Genomic DNA, 20,516 nt, shown 5'->3' with positions numbered 1-20,516 from the left:
AAATTCAATCAGAGCCTAGACGGGCCAAGTGATATACAAGGTTGACGTCGTACCTGAGTTGAACACCTATCCTCTATTTAAATCCCCATTTTATTCCCTGTGAGCCTAATTTTCTAATTTTGATTTCTTATGAGCCTCAATTAATTTCTTTCAGTCTCCAAATTTCCCTATCCTTTCGCGTTACTGCGCAGTTTAAATTCAATCAGTCAATGAAAGCCCTAATTTAATGGAGTTTTTCTGCCAACTGGACAGGAGTGATTTATTTTTTTCATAATTTAAAATCTCAGAACATTTTTTTCTTTCAGCACCTATTTAGTACGTTACTTTTTTTTATAACTAGAGAGAAGTCTGGCACGTAGGCTGTGGACTGCTTTTCGTTATCTCAATTGTTCCAGCCTCAAGGTCGTGTTATTTAATATAATTTTTTTTTTTAAATCCTTTTGAATCCATCTCAGTTGTTTTGCTGTGCCTTCTCTGAATGTTTTCTTTCAACAAGTTTTTCTTTTTTTTAACTACCGGGACCATGTAATTTTTTCTTTTTTTTTAACAAACCTATCCTTTGTGCATTTCCTGGCTCCGTAACTTATCATCCGAATATACGTAATTCAATAAGGTTCACACTCTTAAACTTCCCACATACAGGACAACACTACGAAGGGTTAAAACAAACTTTCATTCTGTTTGAGATAAAACAAACCACAACTCCCCGGCTTTTTTTTTTACAGTAAAAATCACAGAAGCATTTCTCATTTAAACAGACATTCACAAGAGTCTCTTTCCTTTCCTATTAATTTTTGGATCCATGATTGATCATCTATCCCTATCTAGCTCTAACTATAACCTATCTTTCCAAGTCGCCGCTTGGTTTGCGTCATCGCGCAATTTCCCTATCTCTATCCCTATTCTAAGTTTGAAAGGTATTCACCAGATTGTCCTGGATCTCGTTCAGACACTACCTGAGAACCAGCGAGTGGCTAAACTTTCCTCAGACTTTTGAAACTGGGGGAAACTGGAGCAGTATTGAAATCATACTCACTCCAGTGGCCACTTTCCCCTCGTCTCGTCCAAGGCTAGTCTGGCTCTTAATTCGCAAGTTTTCGGCAGTCGTCCGTTGAGATCCCACTTCTGACACCAAATGTAAATTCCTGGATTCTTTTACCTCAATCTGGTTCAGTAAAATTACTGAGTCGAATACCTCTTGTGCTTTGAACAAAGCAGTCTTTATTACCGGCCAGTAAGACCTATCAGACAGAAGATATACTTTCTGGATAGAGCGTACACACTCCCTACGGATAGGTGAAGTTACATCGTAAAGCGTTAACAGTTATACAGTTTTGAAATCAGATAACAAAATACAAATGGATTGACAGTCTAACTCAGCCACTCATTAGTCAATCTATATGAGATGTTTTTCTTGAAAGCTCAAGCATTGCCTCTAAATGTTCCAATCTAGTGGTGTGACTATTAGCTGAGACCTTGCAATTTCATGTTACAATTAGATATTATTGGCAGGATTAGTGACTTGAAACCTTGAGACAGACTGTTAGCTATGCTGATGTTGCACTATTTGCAATCTGACATTCTCCCAGCTATTCTTCCATGGCTTATACATTTTCATATATCCCGTTTACTTTACTGTCCTTAATTCCATATATTCCGTTCAGATATCCACACCTCTGTACATTGACACTTTCCAAGCCATCACCATTTAAATAATACTTTGTCCTTATGTTTTTCCGACCAAAGTGGATAACTTTACATTTATCCACGTTATACTGCATCTGCCATGTGTTTGCCCACTCACTCAACCTATCTAAATCGCCTTGCAGCGTCTTTCCATCCTCCTCACAACTCACAATCCCACCTAATTTTGCATCGTCAGCAAACTTGGAAATATTACATTTGGTTCCCTCATCCAAATTATTTATATATTTTGTGAAAAGCTGGGGCCCAAGCACTGATCCCTGTGGTACCCCACTTGTCACTGCCTGCCACCCCAAATAAGACCCATTTATTCCTACTCTCTGTTTCCAGTCAGTTAAATCAATTTTCAATCCATGCCAATACATTACCCCCAATCCTACGTCCTTTTATTTTCCACACTAACCTTTTATGTGGGACTTGGGATCAAAGGCCTTCTGAAAATCCAAATACACTACATCCACTGGTTCTCCCTTATCTATTCGATCAGTTACATCCTCAAAAAACTCCAGTAGGTTTGTCAAACATGATTTTCCTTTCATAAATCCATGTTGACTTTGTCTAATCCTGTTGATATTATCCAAGTGTGCCATTATCACATCCTTTATAATAGACTCTAGCATTTTCCCTACTACTGATGTTAGGCTAACTGGTCTGTAGTTCCGTATTCTCTCTCCCTACTTTTTTAAATCGTGGGGTTACATTTGCCACCCTTCAATTGGCAGGACATGTTCCATAACCGATAGAATTTTGGAAGATGACAACCAATGCATCTACTATTTTCATGGCTACCTCTTTTAATACTCTGGGATGCAGATCATCAGGCCCTGGGGATTTATCGGCCTTCACTCCCATTAGTTTCTCCAGCACTATTTTCTTACTAATAATCATTTCCTTTAATTCCTTGTTTTTCCAAGGAATCTCCAACGAAAGCAGGAACAGACAAAAAAAGTAATCTTAACTCCTACAGCCCTAACATCCTCAGTCTCAACACTCAGTAAAAGATGACAACACTATGCTCAAGCCAAAATATGCTGAAATCACGCCAACATTCAGAGAACACAGCCATCACACTCCAGAGTTCAGAGAACACACAGCGCTCACACTCCCGAGTTCAGGGAACACACAGCGCTCACACTCCTGAGTTCAGAGATCACACAGCGCTCACACTCCAGAGTTCAGGGAACACACAGCGCTCACATTCCCGAGTTCAGAGATCACACAGCCATCACACTCCCGAATTCAGAGAACACACAGCGCTCACACTCCCGAGTTCAGAGAACGCACAGCACTCACACTCCCGAGTTCAGAGAACACACAGCGGAAGTGCAATGATTCATTGTGTTCCAGGTAACTTTGGGTGGTGTTTGTGTCCACAGGGAAGTGTCTCCGAGCACACAGTGAGACCTGGTCTCATCGCCGAGGATTATGTCATGAGGAAAGGAGGAAATGTTCTTCGCAATCTTCACTTTCTGCATGGTGCTTGCTGAAGGTATGATTATCTGTAGTTTACAAACCTTTTATATCATCAATCGGGAAAGTTAATTCGACACCCGCTGATCTCCTGTAATATTACACAGCATTACAGAAGGGCGGGGGAGTTCTTCCCTGGAGTCCTGGGCCAATATTTATAGGAACAGGAGGAGAACATTCAGCCCCTCGAGCCTGTTCTGCCATTCATTGAGATCATGGCTGATCTGTGATCCAACTCCATGGGGCTAAGTTTCGGCCTGAGTTGCTCCTGTTTTTTTGGAGCAACTGGTTTAGAATGGTTTAGATTTTAGAAATTTGAATTCTCGGCATTTAGTTTGCTCCAGTTCTAGTCAGTTAGAACAGTTTCACTTTGGAACAGAATTTATTTTTCAAAAGGAGGCCTGTCCGGCCACTTACGCCTGTTTTCAAAGTTTAGGCAGTGAAAACTTACTCCAAACTAACTTAGAATGGAGTCAGTGAAGATTTTTGTACGTTCGAAAAAACCTTGTCTACACTTTAGAAAATCAGGCGTAGGTTACAAATTAGGCGTAGGGAATGGGCGGGGGGGGGGTTTAAAGGGAAGTTTACAAACATTAAACACTTCAGTTTTACAAATAAAGAGCTATCATCAATAATAAATAATAAATACATCAATAAATCAACCAATAAATCAATCAAAAAAAATTAATAAAAAAATAAAAACATTTTAAAAAATCAATAAATAAAACATTTTCTACTTACCGACTGCAGCACCAGGAGTCCTCCAACAGCGTGCTGGGACGGTCCTCCCAGTGTGTCTCTGTCAGTGTCTCTATCTATCTGTCTGTCTGTGTGTGTGTGTCTCTCACTCTCTGTCTGTCAGTGTCTGTGTATCTGACAGCGAGGGGAGGGGGAGGGGGGTGGGAGGGGGAGAAGGGAGGTGGGAGGTGGGGAGAAGGGGGGAGGGGGAGAAGGGGGTGGGGGAGAAAGGGATGGGGGAGCGGAGAAGGGGGGTGGGGTGAGGGGGAGAAGGGGGGGAGGGGAGAAGGGGGTGGGGGAGGGGGGATGGTAGAAGGGGGGAGAAAGGGGTGGGGGAGGGGGAGAAGGGGGTGGGAGGGGGAAAAAGGGGGGTTGGAGGGGGAGGGGGTGGAGTAGTGGGGGGGAGGAGTGGGGGGGTGGATGGGAGGAGGAGGGTTGGGGGTGGGAGGAGGGAAGGGGGGAGGAGAGGAGGAGAAGGGGGGGAGAGGGGGAGCGAAAGGGGGGAAGGGAGAGAGGATGTAGGGAGGGAAGGAGAGAGGATGTAGGGAGGGAAGGAGAGAGGAGGGAGGGAGGGAAGGAGAGAGGAGGGAGGGAGGGAAGGAGAGAGGAGGGAGGGAGGGAAGGAGAGAGGAGGGAGGGAAGGAGAGAGGAGGGAGGGAGGGAAGGAGAGAGGAGGGAGGGAGGGAAGGAGAGAGGAGGGAGGGAGGAGGGAGGGAAGGAAGGAGCGAGGAGGGAGGGAAGGAGAGAGGAGGGAGGAAGGGAAGGAGAGAGGGAGGGAAGGAGAGAGGAGGGAGGGAAGGAGAGAGGAGGGAGGGAGGGAAGGAGAGAGGAGAGGGAAGGAGAGAGGAGGGAGGGAGGGAAGGAGAGAGGAGAGGGAAGGAGAGAGGAGGGAGGGAGGGAAGGAGAGAGGAGGGAGGGAGGGAAGGAGAGAGAAGGGAGGGCAGGAAGGAGAGAGGAGAGAGGGAGGGAAGGAGACAGGAGGGAGGGAGGGAAGGAGAGAGGAGGGAGGGAGGGAAGGAGAGAGGAGGGAGGGAGGGAAGGAGAGAGGAAGGGAAGGAGAGAGGAGGGAGGGAGGAGGGAGGGAGGGGGAAGGAAGGAGGGTGGGAGGGAGGCAAGGAGAGAGGAGGGAGGGAAGGAGAGAGGAGGGGGGTAGGGAGGGAAGGAGAGGGGGGGGGGTGGGAAGGAGAGAGGGGGTGGGGAAGGGAGAGAAGGAGGCTGAACGGCCGGGCCCAAGACCCCGGGCTGGATTTACAGGTAGGTGGCGTCGGGTCTCGGGGGGGTCGCGGAGGTCCGGGGGCGGGGGTGGGGGGGGAGAGTCGCGGAGGTCGCGGGGGGGAGGGGGAGAGAGAGGCGCGGAGGTCCGGGGGGGGGGGGAGAAATAGTCATGGAAGTCCGGAGTGGGGGGGGAAGAGAGTCGCGGAGGTCCGGAGGGGGTGGGTGAGGGAGAGAGTCGCGGAGGTCCGGGGGGGGGGGGTGGGCGGGGCAGAGAGAGTCGCGGAGGTCTGGGGGGGGGGGAGAGAGAGTCACTGAGGTCCGGGGTGAGAGTCGCTGCTGAGGTCTGGGGGGGGGGGGGGCGGGGGAGCGGAGGTCGGGTCGCCGGGGGGAGCGGGGGTCGGGTCGGGTGGGAGGTGCCTTATTCACCCAGCCCCAGTGAGGCCATTCGGCCCACTGAAGCGCAGTTATGCAGAGGTCCCGGCACTGTTTTCTACGCAGGGACCTGGCTACGCCCCCAACAGCTCGTGCTGCGCTGCGCCCAGCTCCAGAGGACCTGCAGGAAGCCGGAGGAAAGTTTTTTTTAGGCGCACTTTCTGGCGCGAAAAACGGGCGTCCAGGTCCGTGCTGCGCCATTTTAGGCGCGGCCCGAAACTTGGGCCCGAAATGTTAGCTACGGAGAGATAATGACAGATACAGAGAGAGACACACACAGATAGAGAGAGAGAGAGAGTGACAGATACAGAGAGAGAGAGACAGATACAGAGCGAGAGAAATAGAGAGAGAGAGAAATGCAGAGAGCGAGAGAGAGAAAGACAGATACAGAGAGAGGCACCGATAAAGAGAGAGACAGATACAGAGAGAGAGAGACAGATACAGAGAGACACAGATACAGAGAGAGAGAGAGGCAGATACAGAGAGAGACACAGATACAGAGCGAGAGAGAGAGAGAGAGAGAGAAATACAGAGAGTGAGAGAGAGAAAGACAGATACAGAGAGAGACACCGATATAGAGAGAGACAGTTACAGAGAGAGAGAGACAGATACAGAAAGGCACAGATACAGAGAGCGAGAGAGGCAGATACAGAGAGAGACACAGATAGAGAGAGAGTGAGACCCAGATACAGAGAGAGAGACACCGACACAGATATAGAAAGGGACACAGATACAGATACGGAGAGAGACACACACAGATACAGAAAGACACACAGATACAGAAAGAGAGACACACATAGATACAGAGAGAGTGATACAGAAAAAGAGAGACACACAGATAAAGAGAGAGAGACAGAGACACACACAGATACAGAGACACAGAGAGAGACACACACAGATACAGAATGAGAGATACAGAAAGAGAGAGACACACAGATAAAGAGAGAGAGACAGAGACACACACAGATACAGAGACACAGAGAGAGACACACACAGATACAGAATGAGAGATACAGAAAGAGAGAGAGAGACACACAGATAGAGAGAGAGAGAGAGAGATAGAGAGACAGACAGCTACAGAGAGAGACACAGATACAGAGAGAGAGGCAGACAAAAAACTACGGCGCTCACACTCCCGAGTTCAGGGAACACACAGCACTCACACTCCCGAGTTCAGAGAATACACAGCTCTCACACTCCCGGGTTCAGAGAACATAGGAAAGGAGGCCATTCTGTCCCTTGACCCTGTCCACGACATTCAATGAGATCATGGCTGATCTGCGAGCTAACTCCATATACCCATCTTGGCTCCATATCCCTTAATACCTTTGGTTAACAGAAAGTTATCAATTGCAGATTTAAAATTAAGAATTGATTTAGCATCAATTACCACTTGCGGATGAGAGTTCCAAATTCCTGCCAACCTGTGTGTATTAGTGTTTCCTAACTTCACTCCTGAAATGTCTGGCTCTACTTTTCAGATTATGCCCCCTGTCCTAGACTCCCCAACCAGCAGACAAAGTTTCTCGCTATCTACCCTATCTGTTAATATCCTGAAAATTTCAATCAGATCTCCCATTAACCTTCTAAATTCCAGGGAATACAACCCAGATTTGTGTAATCTCTCCTCGTAATTTAACCCTTGAATTCTGGGTATCATTCTGGTAAATCTACGTTGCATTTCCTCCAAGGCCAATATATCCTTCCTAAGGTGTGGTGCCCAGTACTGCTCACAGTGCTCCAGGTGTGGTCTAAATAGGGCTTTGTGCAGCTCCCAAAGCAAGCACTCTACTCGGAACTCCTTCACATTAAACGAGCCAAAGGTGGGCAGCGGAAACATAGAAAATAGGTGCAGGAGTAGGCCATTCGGCCCTTCGAGTCTGCACCATCATTCAATATGATCATGGCTGATCATTCACCTCAGTACCCCTTTCCCGCTTTCTCTCCATACCCCTTCATCCCTTTAGCCATAAGAGCCACATTTAACTCCCTCTTGAATATATCCAATGAACTGGCATCAACAACTCTCTGCGGCAGGGAATTCCACAGGTTAACAATTCTCTGAATGAAGAAGTTTCTCCTCATCTCAGTCCTAAATGGCCTACCCCTTATCCTTAGACTGTATCCCCTGGTTCTGGACTTCCCCAACATCGAGAACATTCTTCCCGCATCTAACCTGTCCCGTCCCGTCAGAATCTTATACGTTTCTATGAGATCTCCTCTCATCCTTCTAAACTCCAGTGTATAAAGGCCCAGTTGATCCAGTCTCTCCTCATAGATCCATCCAGCCATTCCTGGAATCAGTCTGGTGAACCTTCGCTGCATTCCCTCACTAGCAACAACATCCTTCCTCAGATTAGGAGACCAAAACTGAACACAATATTCCAGGTGAGGCCTCACCTAGGCCCTGTATAACTGCAGTAAGACCTCCCTGCTCCTATACTCAAATCCTCTAGCTATGAAGGCCAACATGCTATTTGCCTTCTTCACCGCCTGCTGCACCTGCATGGCAACTTTCAGTGACTGATGAACCATGACACCCAGGTCTCGTTGCACCTCCCCTTTCCCTAATCTGCTGCCATTCAGATAATATTCTGCCTTCGTGTTTTTGCTACCAAAGTGGATAACCTCACATTTATTCACATTATACTGCAACTGCCATGCATTTGCCCACTCACCTAAGCTGTCCAAATAACCCTGCAGCCTCTTAGCATCCTCCTCACAGTTCACACCGCCACCCAGTTTAGTGTCATGTGCAAACTTGGAGATATTACACTCAATTCCTTCATCCAAATCATTCATGTATATTGTGAAGAGCTAGGGTCCCAGCACTGAGCCCTGTGGTACTCCACAAGTCACTGCCTCCAATTCCAAAAATGACCCGTTTATCCCGACTCTCTGCTTCCTGCCTGCCAACCAATTCTCTATCCATGCCAATACATAACCCCCAATACCATGTGCCTTGATCTTGTACACCAATCTCTTACGTGGGACCTTGTCAAAGGCCTTTTGAAAGTCCAAATACACCACATCCACTGGTTCTCCTTTGTCCATTCTACGAGTTTCATCCTCAAAAAATTCCAGAAGATTTGTCAAGTACGATTTCCCCTTCATAAATCCATGCTGACTTGGACCGATCCTGTCACTGCTTTCCAAATGCTCTGCTATTTCATCCTTAATAATAGATTCCAACATTTTCCCCACTACTGATGTCAGGCTAACCAGTCTATAATTACCTGTTTTCTCTCTCCCTCCTTTTTTAAAAAGTGGTGTTACATTAGCTACCCTCCAGTCCATAGGAACTGATCCAGAGTCGATAGACTGTTGGAAAATGATCACCAATGCATCCACTATTTCTAGGGCCAGCTCCTTAAGTACTCTGGGATGCAGACAATCAGGCCCCGGGGATTTATCGGCCTACAATCCCATCAATTTCCCCAACACAATTTCCCGCCTAATAAGGATATCCTTCAGTTCCTCTTTCTCACTAGGTTACAAGGACACCCTCAAAGCCTCCCTCAAAGTGAAATATCCCCACTGACACCTGGGAGTCCCTGGCCAAAGACCATCCTAAGTGGAGGAAGTGCATCCGGGAGGGCGCTGAGCACCTCGCGTCTCATCGCCGAGAGCATGCAGAAATCAAGCGCAGGCAGCGGAAGGAGCGTGCGGCAAACCAGCCCCACCCACCCCTTCCCTCAACGACTATCTGTCCCACCTGTGACAGAGACTGTGGTTCTCACATTGGACTGTTCAGCCACCTAAGAACTCATTTTACGAGTGTCAGTAAGTCTTCCTTGATTTCAAGGGACTGCCTATGATAGATGATGATAGATGCAGGATAACCTCTAACCCCTTGTACTCTAGTTGTCTAGATATAAAGGCCAGCATCCCATTAGCCTTTTTGATTATTTTCTATAGCTGTTCAGAACATTTTAATGATCGATGTACCTGGACCCCCAAATCTTTTTCAACCTCCACTGGTTTTACCTTTTCACCATTTAGAAAGGACCCTGTTCTATCCTTTTTAGGTCCAAAGTGGACAAAGGAAGGATAGAATAAAAGGAAAAGGAGGTGGGGTAGCATTGCTGGTGAAAGAGGAGATTAATGCAATAGTTAGGAAAGACATTAGCTTGGATGATATGGAATCTATATGGTTAGAGCTGCAGAACACTAAAGGGCAAAAAACGTTAGTGGGAGTTGTGTACAGACCTCCAAACAGAAGTAGTGATGTTGGGGAGGGCATCAAACAGGAAATTAGGAGTGCATGCAATAAAGGTGCAGCAGTTATAATGGGTGACTTGAATATGCACATAGATTGGGCTAGCCAAACTGGAAGCAATACGGTGGAGGAGGATTTCCTGGAGTGCATAAGGGATGGTTTTCTAGACCAATATGTCGAGGAACCAACTAGGGGGGAGGCCATCTTAGACTGGGTGTTGTGTAATGAGAGAGGATTAATTAACAATCTCATTGTGCGAGGCCCCTTGGGGAAGAGTGACCATAATATGGTGGAATTCTACATTAGGATGGAGAATGAAACAGTTCATTCAGAGACCATGGTCCAGAACTTAAAGAAGGCTAACTTTGAAGGTATGAGGCGTGAATTGGCTAAGATAGATTGGCGAATGATACTTAAGGGGTTGACTGTGGATGGGCAATGGCAGACGTTTAGAGACCGCATGGATGAATTACAACAATTGTACTTTCCTGTCTGGCGTAAAAATAATAAAGGGAAGGTGGCTCAACCGTGGCTATCAAGGGAAATCAGGGATAGTATTAAAGCCAAGGAAGTGGCATACAAATTGGCCAGAAATAGCAGCGAACCTGGGGACTGGGAGAAATTTAGAACTCAGCAGAGGAGGACAAAGGGTTTGATTAGGGCAGGGAAAATGGAGTACGAGAAGAAGCTTGCAGGGAACATTAAGGTGGATTGCAAAAGTTTCTATAGGTATGTAAAGAGAAAAAGGTTAGTAAAGACAAACGTAGGTCCCCTGCAGTCAGAATCAGGGGAAGTCATAACGGGGAACAAAGAAATGGCAGACCAATTGAACAAGTACTTTGGTTCAGTATTCACTAAGGAAGACACAAACAACCTTCCGGATATAAAAGGGGTCAGAGGGTCTAGTAATGAGGAGGAACTGAGGGAAATCTTTATTAGTCGGGAAATTGTGTTGGGGAAATTGATGGGATTGAAGGCCGATAAATCCCCAGGGCCTGATGGACTGCATCCCAGAGTACTTAAGGAGGTGGCCTTGGAAATAGCGGATGCAGTGACAGTCATTTTCCAACATTCCATTGACTCTGGATCAGTTCCTATCGAGTGGAGGGTAGCCAATGTAACCCCACTTTTTAAAAAAGGAGGGAGAGAGAAAGCAGGGAATTATAGACCGGTCAGCCTGACCTCAGTAGTGGGTAAAATGATGGAATCAATTATTAAGGATGTCATAGCAGCGCATTTGGAAAATAGTGACATGATAGGTCCAAGTCAGCATGGATTTGTGAAAGGGAGATCATGCTTGACAAATCTGGAATTTTTTGAGAATGTTTCCAGTAAAGTGGACAAAGGAGAACCAGTTGATGTGGTATATTTGGACTTTCAGAAGGCTTTCAACAAGGTCCCACACAAGAGATTAATGTGCAAAGTTAAAGCACATGGGATTGGGGGTAGTGTGCTGACGTGGATTGAGAACTGGTTGTCAGTCAGGAAGCAAAGGGGTAAATGGGTACTTTTCAGAATGGCAGGCAGTGACTAGTGGGGTACCGCAAGGTTCTGTGCTGGGGCCCCAGCTGTTTACATTGTACATTAATGATTTAGACGAGGGGATTAAATGTAGTATCTCCAAATTTGCAGATGACACTAAGTTGGGTGGCAGTGTGAGCTGCGAGGAGGATGCTATGAGGCTGCAGAGTGACTTGGATAGGTTAGGTGAGTGGGCAAATGCGTGGCAGATGAAGTATAATGTGGATAAATGTGAGGTTATCCACTTTGGTGGTAAAAACAGAGAGACAGACTATTATCTGAATGGTGACAGATTAGGAAAAGGGAAGGTGCAACGAGACCTGGGTGTCATGGTACATCAGTCATTGAAGGTTGGCATGCAGGTACAGCAGGCGGTTAAGAAAGCAAATGGCATGTTGGCCTTCATAGCGAGGGGATTTGAGTACAGGGGCAGGGAGGTGTTGCTACAGTTGTACAGGGCCTTGGTGAGACCACACCTGGAGTATTGTGTACAGTTTTGGTCTCCTAACTTGAGGAAGGACATTCTTGCTATTGAGGGAGTGCAGCGAAGATTCACCAGACTGATTCCCGGGATGATGGGACTGACCTATCAAGAGAGACTGGATCAACTGGGCTTGTATTCACTGGAGTTCAGAAGAGTGAGAGGGGACCTCATAGAAACGTTTAAAATTCTGACGGGTTTGGACAGGTTGGATGCAGGAAGAATGTTCCCAATGTTGGGGAAGTCCAGGGGTCACAGTCTAAGGATAAGGGGTAAGCCATTTAGGACCGAGATGAGGAGAAACTTCTTCACCCAGAGAGTGGTGAACCTGTGGAATTCTCTACCACAGAAAGTAGTTGAGGCCAATTCACTAAATATATTCAAAAGGGAGTTAGATGTAGTCCTTACTACTAGGGGGATCAAGGGATATGGCGTGAAAGCAGGAAGGGGGTACTGAAGTTTCATGTTCAGCCATGAACTCATTAAATGGCGGTGCAGGCTAGAAGAGCTGAATGGCCTGCTCCTGCACCTATTTTCTATGTTTCTATGTAATCTCACATTTGCTTACGTTGAAATCCATTGCCACAGCTTTGTCCATTCACTTAGTCTGTCGATATCCCTTTGCAGTAACTATTAGAAGGGAATTGGATTAATGCTTGAGGGGGATAAATTTGCAGGGCGATGGGTAAAAGAGCAGGCAGGGAGTGGGACTAATTGGATCATTCCTTCCACGAGCCAGCATGCGACCGATGGGCCGAACGGCCTCCTGTGCTGTACCATTTTCTGATTCGGTGAAGCCTGAGCAGAAATATTGGTGTTCTTATAAGCAGGTGGCTCCACGTTTATTTTCACTTCACCTTTTGAAACCGTGTGTGTTTCCTAAACAATTCCAAAATCCAAAACGAGATTTAAAGTGAACAACTTATTGGCAAAGCGGCTGGAAAGAAAGGTGAAGTCATTCTTCACAACACTTGATGAGGAATGTGAGAGCCAACAACCTTCCTGTTTATCTCGAAACAGGTTGGACCACAACTCGCAAACAGAATAAATGCAGTAGCCCCAGGGTGCTTTTTCACTTGGTTATTAATCATCATCATAGGCAGTCCCTCGGAATCAAGGAAGACTTGCTTCCACTCTAAACGTGAGTTCTCAGGTGACTGAACAGTCTAATACGGGAATTACAGTCTTTGTCACAGGTGGGACAGACAGTGGTTGGTGGGTGGGGAGCCTGGTTTGCTGCACGCTCCTTCCGCTGCCTGCGCTTGGTTTCCACATGCTCTCGGCGATGAGACTCGAGGTGCTCAGCGCCCTCCCGGATGCACTTCCTCCACTTAGGGCAGTCTTTGGCCAGGGACTCCCAGGTGTCAGTGGGGATGTTGTACTTTATCAAGGAGGCTTTGCGGGTGTCCTTGAAATGTTTCCTCTGCCCACCTGGGGCTCGTTTGCCGTGTAGGAGTTCCGAGTAGAATGTTTATTTTCCATCGTCATCATTATAGGCAGTCCCTCGGAATCGAGGAAGACTTGCTTCCACTCTTAGAATGAGTCCTTAGGTGGCTGAACAGTCCAATACAAGAACCACAGTCCCTGCCACAGGGGATTTTGTAGGATCTTGCGGAGACATCGTTGGTGATATTTCTCCAGCGACTTGATGTGTCTACTGCACATGGTCCATGTCTCTGAGCCATACAGGAGGGCGGGTATTACTACAGCCCTGTAGACCATGAGCTTGGTGATAGATTTGAGGGCCTGGTCTTCGAACACTCTTTTCCTCGGGCGGCCGGAGGCTGCGCTGGCGCACTGGAGGCGGTGTTAAATCTCCTCATCAAATTCTGCTTTTATTGATAAGTGGCTCCCGAGGTATGGGAAATGGTCCACGTTGTCCAGGGCCGTGCCGTGGATCTTGATGACTCGGGGGCGAGGACAGGCTGGTGAAGGACCTTTGTCTTACGGATGTTCAGCGTAAGGCCCATGCTTTTGTACGCCTCAGTAAATACATTGGCTATGTCCTGCAGTTCAGCCTCTAATTGTGCGCAGACTCAGGCGTTGTCTGCGTACTGTAGCTCGACGACAGAGGCTGGGGTGGTCTTGGACCTGGCCTGGAGACGGCGCAAGTTGAACAGCTTCCCACTGGTTCAGTCGTTTAGTTTCACTCCAGCGGGGAGCTTGTTGACTGTGAGGTGGAGCATGACAGCGAGGAACATTGAGAAGAGGGTTGGGACGATGACTCATCCCTATTTGACCCTGGTCCAGACGTGGATTGGGTCTGTAATGGATCCGTTGGTAAGGATCACAGCCTGCATGTCGTCATGGAGCAGACGGAAGATGTTGACGAACTTTTGAGGGGCATCCGAAACGGAGGAGGACGCTCCATATGCCCTCGCGGTTGACAGTGTCAAAGGCCTTTGTAAGGTTGAAGAAGGTCATGTACAAGGGCTGGCAATGCACCCTGCATTTTTCCTGCAGCTGTCGCGCTGCAAAGATCATGTCCGTTGTGCCCCGTAGGGGACGAAATCCTCAATGTGACTCCGGAAGGAGCTCCTCGGACACAGGGAGAATACGGTTAAGGTGGACTCTAGCGACAACTTTCCCAGTGGTTGATAGCAGCGAGATTCCTCTGTCGTTGCCGCAGTCGGACTTGTCCCCTTTATTAAAGATAGTCACGATCACTGCATCTCTGAGATCTCCTGGGGGAAGTTCCAGTTCAGTACTGATTAACTGTCATCGGAATGGAATGAGGAGTAATGGCAATTGGCCTAGCCCAACTTGGCAAGGACACGAGGAAATAGGAGACTCTGGATTTTGGTGCAGCATCTTGTATATATACTGGGTGACTGATAGACACTGACATCACAGCAGTGAGGAGAAGAGGTTTGTGTCACTGATCTGTGGGAGAAGCCCAAAGTTCAACGCAAAGATGAAGTTCTTCTCTGGCATTTTCATCATCTGTGCTCTAGTTACTGAAGGTGAGACTTTTTATTGGATAGGTCACTTGTTAATCTCTTTCAGACTGATTATTTCAATAGAACTAGAGGTACCATGTATATATATATATATATACAAATAGTATTCTATTCTCATATGTGTTAACGCAACAATCATTGTATCACATGAAATATGGCTCATTTTAAAAAATTATTTCTTGGGATGTGGGCGTCGCTGGCAAGGCTGGCATTTATTGCCCATCCCTAATTGCCCTTTGAGAAGGTGGTGGTGGGACACCTTCTTCTTGAACCGCTGCAGTCCGTGTGGTGAAGGTGCTCCCACAGTGCTGTTAGGAAGTTCCAGGCTTTTGACCCAGCGACGGTGAAGGAACAGCGATATATTTCCAAGTGAGGATGTTGTGTTACTTTGAGGGGAACTTGGAGGTGATGGTGTTCCCATGTACTGTTTTCCTTGTTCTTCTAGGTGGTGGAGGTCGTGGGTTTGGGATGTTAGGGTTAAAGAAGTCTTGGCGAGTTGCTGCAGTGCATCTTGTAGATGGTACACACGGCAATCACAGTACGCCGATGGTGGAGAGAGTTTAAGGTGGTGGATGGGGTGCCAATGAAGCAGAGTGCTTTATCTTTGATAGTGCCGAGCTTCTTGAGTGTTGTTGGAGATGCAAGTGGAGAGTATTCTCTCACTCTCCTGACTTGTGCTTTGTAGGTGGTGCGGGAGCTTTGGGGAGTCAGGAGGTGAGTCACTCGCTGCAGAATACCCAGCCCCTGACCCACTCTTGCAGCCACAGCATTTACGTGGCTGGACCAGTTACCTTTGTAGTCAATGGTGACCCCCAGGATGTTGATGGTGTGCTAGGTGTCAGCTATGGCTCAGTGGGTAGTTCTCATGATTCTGAGCATGAAGGTTGTGGGTTCAAACTCCTACTCCAGGGATTTGAGCACATAAAACATGCTGTTACTTCCAGTGCAGTACGGATGGAGCGCTGTACTGTCTGAGGTGCTAACTTTTGAATCAGACGTTAAACTGAGGCCCCGTCTGTCCGCTCAGGTTGTCATAAAAGATCCCATAGCCAGTATTTGAAGAAGAGCAGTGGTGTCCTCCCCAGTATCCTGGCCAATATTTATCCCTGAACCAATATCCCTTATTCGGTCATTTATTTCATTGCTGTTTGAGGGATCTCGCTGTGCGTAAATTGGCTGCCGTATTTCTGACAATACAGCATTTTTACTCGACTTCATTGTCTGTGAAACACCTTGGGACAGCCTGGGGAATGGCAAAGCGCCCGTTTCCAAGATGTTGCATTAGGTACTTTCTGCAACAACGACTGATTATTATTTCCTTGTTCCTTTTGCTGCAGCCTCGGCTCTGGAATGTTTCAGATGTGTGGATCCAACAGGAAACTGTACACAGAAGGAAATCTGCAGCCCGACTCTGAACCACACATGCTCAACGATCTTAATCACACAGACAGTCGGTGAGACTTCCTCCAAATAAGATTCATTTATTCAGGGATTGCAAATGTATGACAGCGTAAATACACACAGATAGATAATCAGACAGACAGATAGGCGGATAGATAGATAATCAGACAGATAGACGGATAGATAGATAATCAGACAGATAGATAAATATCGATAGATAGATAGATAAATAGACAGACAGACAGGCAGGCAGACGGGCGCGCGGGCGGACAGGTAGATAGACAGACAGACAGACAGATGGATGGATAGATATATAGATGGATAGAGAGCTAGACAGACAGGTGGATAAACAGATAGATGGATGGACAGACGATAGATAAAGTGTTTCGGATACCGAGGTGAAACTGACCAAATTCTGTCTGCTTTCAGGGACAACAAATAGCAGCCTGTTTGTCAAACGCTGTGGAACTTGCACTGAACCCAGTTCCTTCAACAATGGTTATCTGATGAGGTCCTTGGAATTCAGTTGCTGCAGTTCTGATTTGTGCAATGATCAGCATCATGAAGGTAAGGTGATAAACATGGTAAACCGATTCGCACTCTCAGGCACATCATAGACTTGAAAAGGAACAAACTGCAGGGTGATGAGGAAAGAGCTGGCATGGTCATGACAGGCCGAATAGCCTCCTCCTGGGCTGTAAGGTTAATTGATTACATTAATTACACTTTTAAACTGGGGATTCTTCATCTGCAAGTCAATGCTTGTGGGATCTTAAGAAAGTGATGAACCTTTATAAAACACTGGTTAGCCACAACTGGAGCATTGTGTCCAATTCTGGGCTCTACACTTCAGGAAGGATGTCAAGACTTTAGAGAGGGTGCAGAAAAGATTGACGAGAATAGTCCCAGGCATGAGAGACTTCGGTTACGTGGAGAGACTGGAGAAGCTGGGGTTGTTCTCCTTAGAGCAGAGAAGGTTGAAAGGAGATTTGATAGAGTTGTTCAAAATTATGAGGGGTCTGGACAGAGTAGATAGAGAGAAACTGTTCCCATTGGCGGAAGGGTCGAGAACCAGAGGACACAGCTTTAAGGTGATTGACAGAAGAACCAAAGGTAACATGAGGAAAAACTTGTTTACGCAGCGAGTGACAACGATCTGGAATGCACTTCCTGAAAGGGCGGTGGAGGTAGACTCAATTGGGACTTTCCAAATGGAGTTGGATAAGTACCTGAAGGGAAAAAAATTGCAGGGCTACGGGGAAAAGGCGGGGGAGTGGGACCAGCTGAAGTGCTCTTGCAGAGAGCCGGCATGGGCTCGACGGGCTGAATGGCCTCCTTCTGTACTGTAACCATTTTATGATTTTATCTTTAATATTTTGTGTTCATATTTCAGTGAAAGAGAACACCACGTTGAATGCTCGCGAGTGCTTTGGGTGCTTTAACAATTCTACTGAAGCCTGTGCGAGCAGTATGAGCATTCTGAAATGTGTCGGGAATCAGAATCGCTGCTACCACGATTCATCCACACAAGGCAGAGGTAAGTCCAAACAATAATGTGTCACCCTCTGAGTTTAGATTAAATAAGAATCATAGATTCATAGAAATTTATGGCACAGAAGGAGGCCATTAGGTTCATCGTGTCCGCACCGGCCGACAAAGAGCTATCCAGCCTAATCCCACATTTCAGCTCTTGATCCGTAGCTCTGCAGGTCACGGCACATCAAGTGCATATCCAAGTACTTTTTAATTGCGATGAGGCAGTGAGTTCCAGACCCCCACCACCCTCTGGGTGAAAAAGATTCTCCTTAACTCCCCTCTAATCCTTCTACCAATTACTTTAAATCTTTTCCCCCTGGTTATTGACCCCTCTGCTAAGGTAAATACGTCCTTCCTATCCTCTCTATCTAGGCCCCTCATAATGTTATACACCTCAATTTAGTCTTCCCTCAGCCTCCTCTGTTCCAAAAAAAAACAACCCCAGCCTATCCAATCTTTCCTCATAGTTAAAATGATCCAGTCCTGGCAACATCCTTGTAAATCTCCTCTGTACCCTCTCCAGTGCAATCACATCTTTCCTGTAATGTGGTGACCAGACCTGTACGCAGTACAGTGTCCTACCACTTATTGTGTATTCCCTTGCGTTGTTAGCCATCCCCAAACGCATTACCTCACACTTCTCCGGACTGAATTCCATTTGGAACTTTTCTGCCCACCTGACCAGTCGATCGATATCTTTCTGCAGTCTATCGCTATCTTCCTCATTGTCAACCACACAGCCAATTTTTGTCTTGTCTGCAAACTACTTAATCATGCCCTCTATATTGAAGTCTAAATCATTGATATATAGCACAAAAAGCAACAGACGTAGTACTCAGCTTTGCGGAACTCCACTGGAAACAGCCTTCCAGTCACAAAAACATCCGTCGGCCATTACCCTTTGCTTCCTGCCAATTTTGGATCCATCTTGCCGTTTTGCCTTGGATCCCATGGGCTTTTACATTCATGACTCATAAGAACATAAGAAATAGGAACCGGAGTAGGCAATACGGCCCCTCGAGCCTGCTCCGCCATTCAATATCATGGCTGATCTGATCATGGACTCAGCTCCACTTTCCCTCCCGCTCCCCATAACCCCTTATCGTTTCAGAAACTTAAATTTAAGAAACTGTCTAAAATGTATTCAATGTCCCAGCTTTCACAGCTCTCTGAGGCAGCGAATTCCACAGATTTACAACCCTCTGAGGGAAGAAATTTCTCCTCATCTCTGTTTTAAATGGGCGGCCCCTTATTCGAAATATCATGCCCTCCAGTTCTAGTCTCCCCCATCAGTGGAAACATCCTCTCTGCATCCACCTTGTCAAGCCCCCTCATAATCTTATACGTTTCGATAAGATCACCTCTCATTCTTCTGAATGCCCATGAGTAGAGGCCCAACCTACTCAACCTTTCCTCATACATCAACCCCCTCATCCCTGGAATCAACCGAGTGAACCTTCTCTGAACTGTCTCCAAAGCAAGTATATCCTTTCGTAAAAATGGAAACCAAAACTGCATGCAGTATTCCGGGTGTGGCCTCACCAATACCTTATCTAGCTGTAGCAAGACTTCCCTGCTTTTACACTCCAGCCCCTTTGCAATAAAGGCCAAGAGAAAAGATAGCCATTCGTGGCTAACTAAAGAAATAAAGGACGGTATCCAATTAAAAATAAGGGCATACAAAGTAGCCAAAACTAGTGGGAGGACAGAAAACTGGGAAGCTTTTAAAAGCCAGCAAAGAATGACTAAAAAAATGATTAAGAAGGGGAAGATGGACTATGAAAGTAAACTAGCGCAAAATATAAAAACAGATAGCAAGAGTGTCTATAGGTATATAAAAAGTTAAAGGGTGGCTAAAGTAAATGTTGGTTCCTTAGAGGACAAGACCAGGGAATTAGTAATGGGGAACATGGAGATGGCAGAAACTCTGAACAAATATTTTCTATCAGTCTTTATGGTATTCTGACAGTGGATAGTCTAGAGGCTATAAGGGGTGAGGAACTTAACACAATAACAATCAGTAAGGAGGTGGTACTCAGTAAGATTTTGGGGCCAAGTTTCGGCCTGAGTTGCCCCTGTTTTTTTGGAGCAACTGGTTTAGAATGGAGTGTCTTAGAAATTGCAATTCTCGGCATTTGGTTTGCTCCACTTCTAGTCAGTTAGAACAGTTTCAGTTTGGAACAGATTTTTTTTTCAAAAGTGGGCGTGTTCGGCCACTTACGCCCGTTTTGAATGTTTAGGCAGCGAAAACTTACTCCAAACCAACTTAGAATGGAGTAAGTGTAGATTTTTGTACACTCAGAAAAACCTTGCCGACACTGAGAAAATCAGGCGTAGGGAAAGTGCCGGGGGTGGGGGGAGTGAGGGGTTTAAAGGGAAGTTTACAAACAGTAAACACTTCAGTTTTACAAATAAAGAGCAATCATCAATAATAAATGATAATACATCAATAAATCAACCAATAAATCAATCAAAAATAATTACTAAAAAATAACAAAAATAAAAAAAATCAATAAATAAAACATTTTCTACTTACCGACTGCAGCAAGGGCCTCCAACAGAGTGCTGGGACGGCCCCCCCAGTGTGTCTCTGTCAATGTCTCTATCTCTCTGTCTGCCTGTGTGTGTCTCTCTCACTATCTGTCAGTGTCTGTGTTTCTGACAGCGAGAGGAGGGGGAGGAGTGGGGTGGAGAGAGGGAGGGGCAGGGGCAGGGGGAGGGGGGGAGGGAGAGGGAGGGGGAGGGGGGAGGGTAGGGGGAGTGGCAAGGGGAGAGGAAGGGAGAGGGGGAGGTAGGGAGAGAGGGAGGTGGGGAGGGAGAGAGGGGAGGGAGAAAGGGA

At 46.6% G+C, this 20,516-nt stretch overlaps 1 protein-coding gene and 1 long non-coding RNA gene across 3 annotated transcripts in view; one reads left to right on the top strand and one right to left on the bottom strand.

The window, feature by feature from the left end:
* Window positions 1–20,516, bottom strand: part of LOC139240378 (uncharacterized) — a 64,548-nt gene that overhangs the window by 6,024 nt on the left and 38,008 nt on the right. The window lies entirely within an intron of this gene.
* Window positions 14,141–20,516, top strand: part of LOC139240430 (uncharacterized) — a 25,470-nt gene continuing 19,094 nt past the window's right edge. For both annotated transcript variants that reach the window (XM_070868949.1, XM_070868948.1), the window contains exons 1-4: window positions 14,141–14,743; window positions 16,078–16,194; window positions 16,571–16,708; window positions 17,535–17,678. In XM_070868949.1, coding sequence (XP_070725050.1) covers window positions 14,695–14,743; window positions 16,078–16,194; window positions 16,571–16,708; window positions 17,535–17,678 — 448 coding nt within the window. In that variant the 5' untranslated portion in view covers window positions 14,141–14,694. The remainder of the gene's footprint in view (window positions 14,744–16,077; window positions 16,195–16,570; window positions 16,709–17,534; window positions 17,679–20,516) is intronic.

This window comes from Pristiophorus japonicus, chromosome 31 (assembly GCF_044704955.1).
Source record: "Pristiophorus japonicus isolate sPriJap1 chromosome 31, sPriJap1.hap1, whole genome shotgun sequence".
NCBI classification, from domain to species: Eukaryota; Metazoa; Chordata; class Chondrichthyes; family Pristiophoridae; genus Pristiophorus; species Pristiophorus japonicus.
This window is presented reverse-complemented; position numbering and strand designations above follow the sequence as displayed.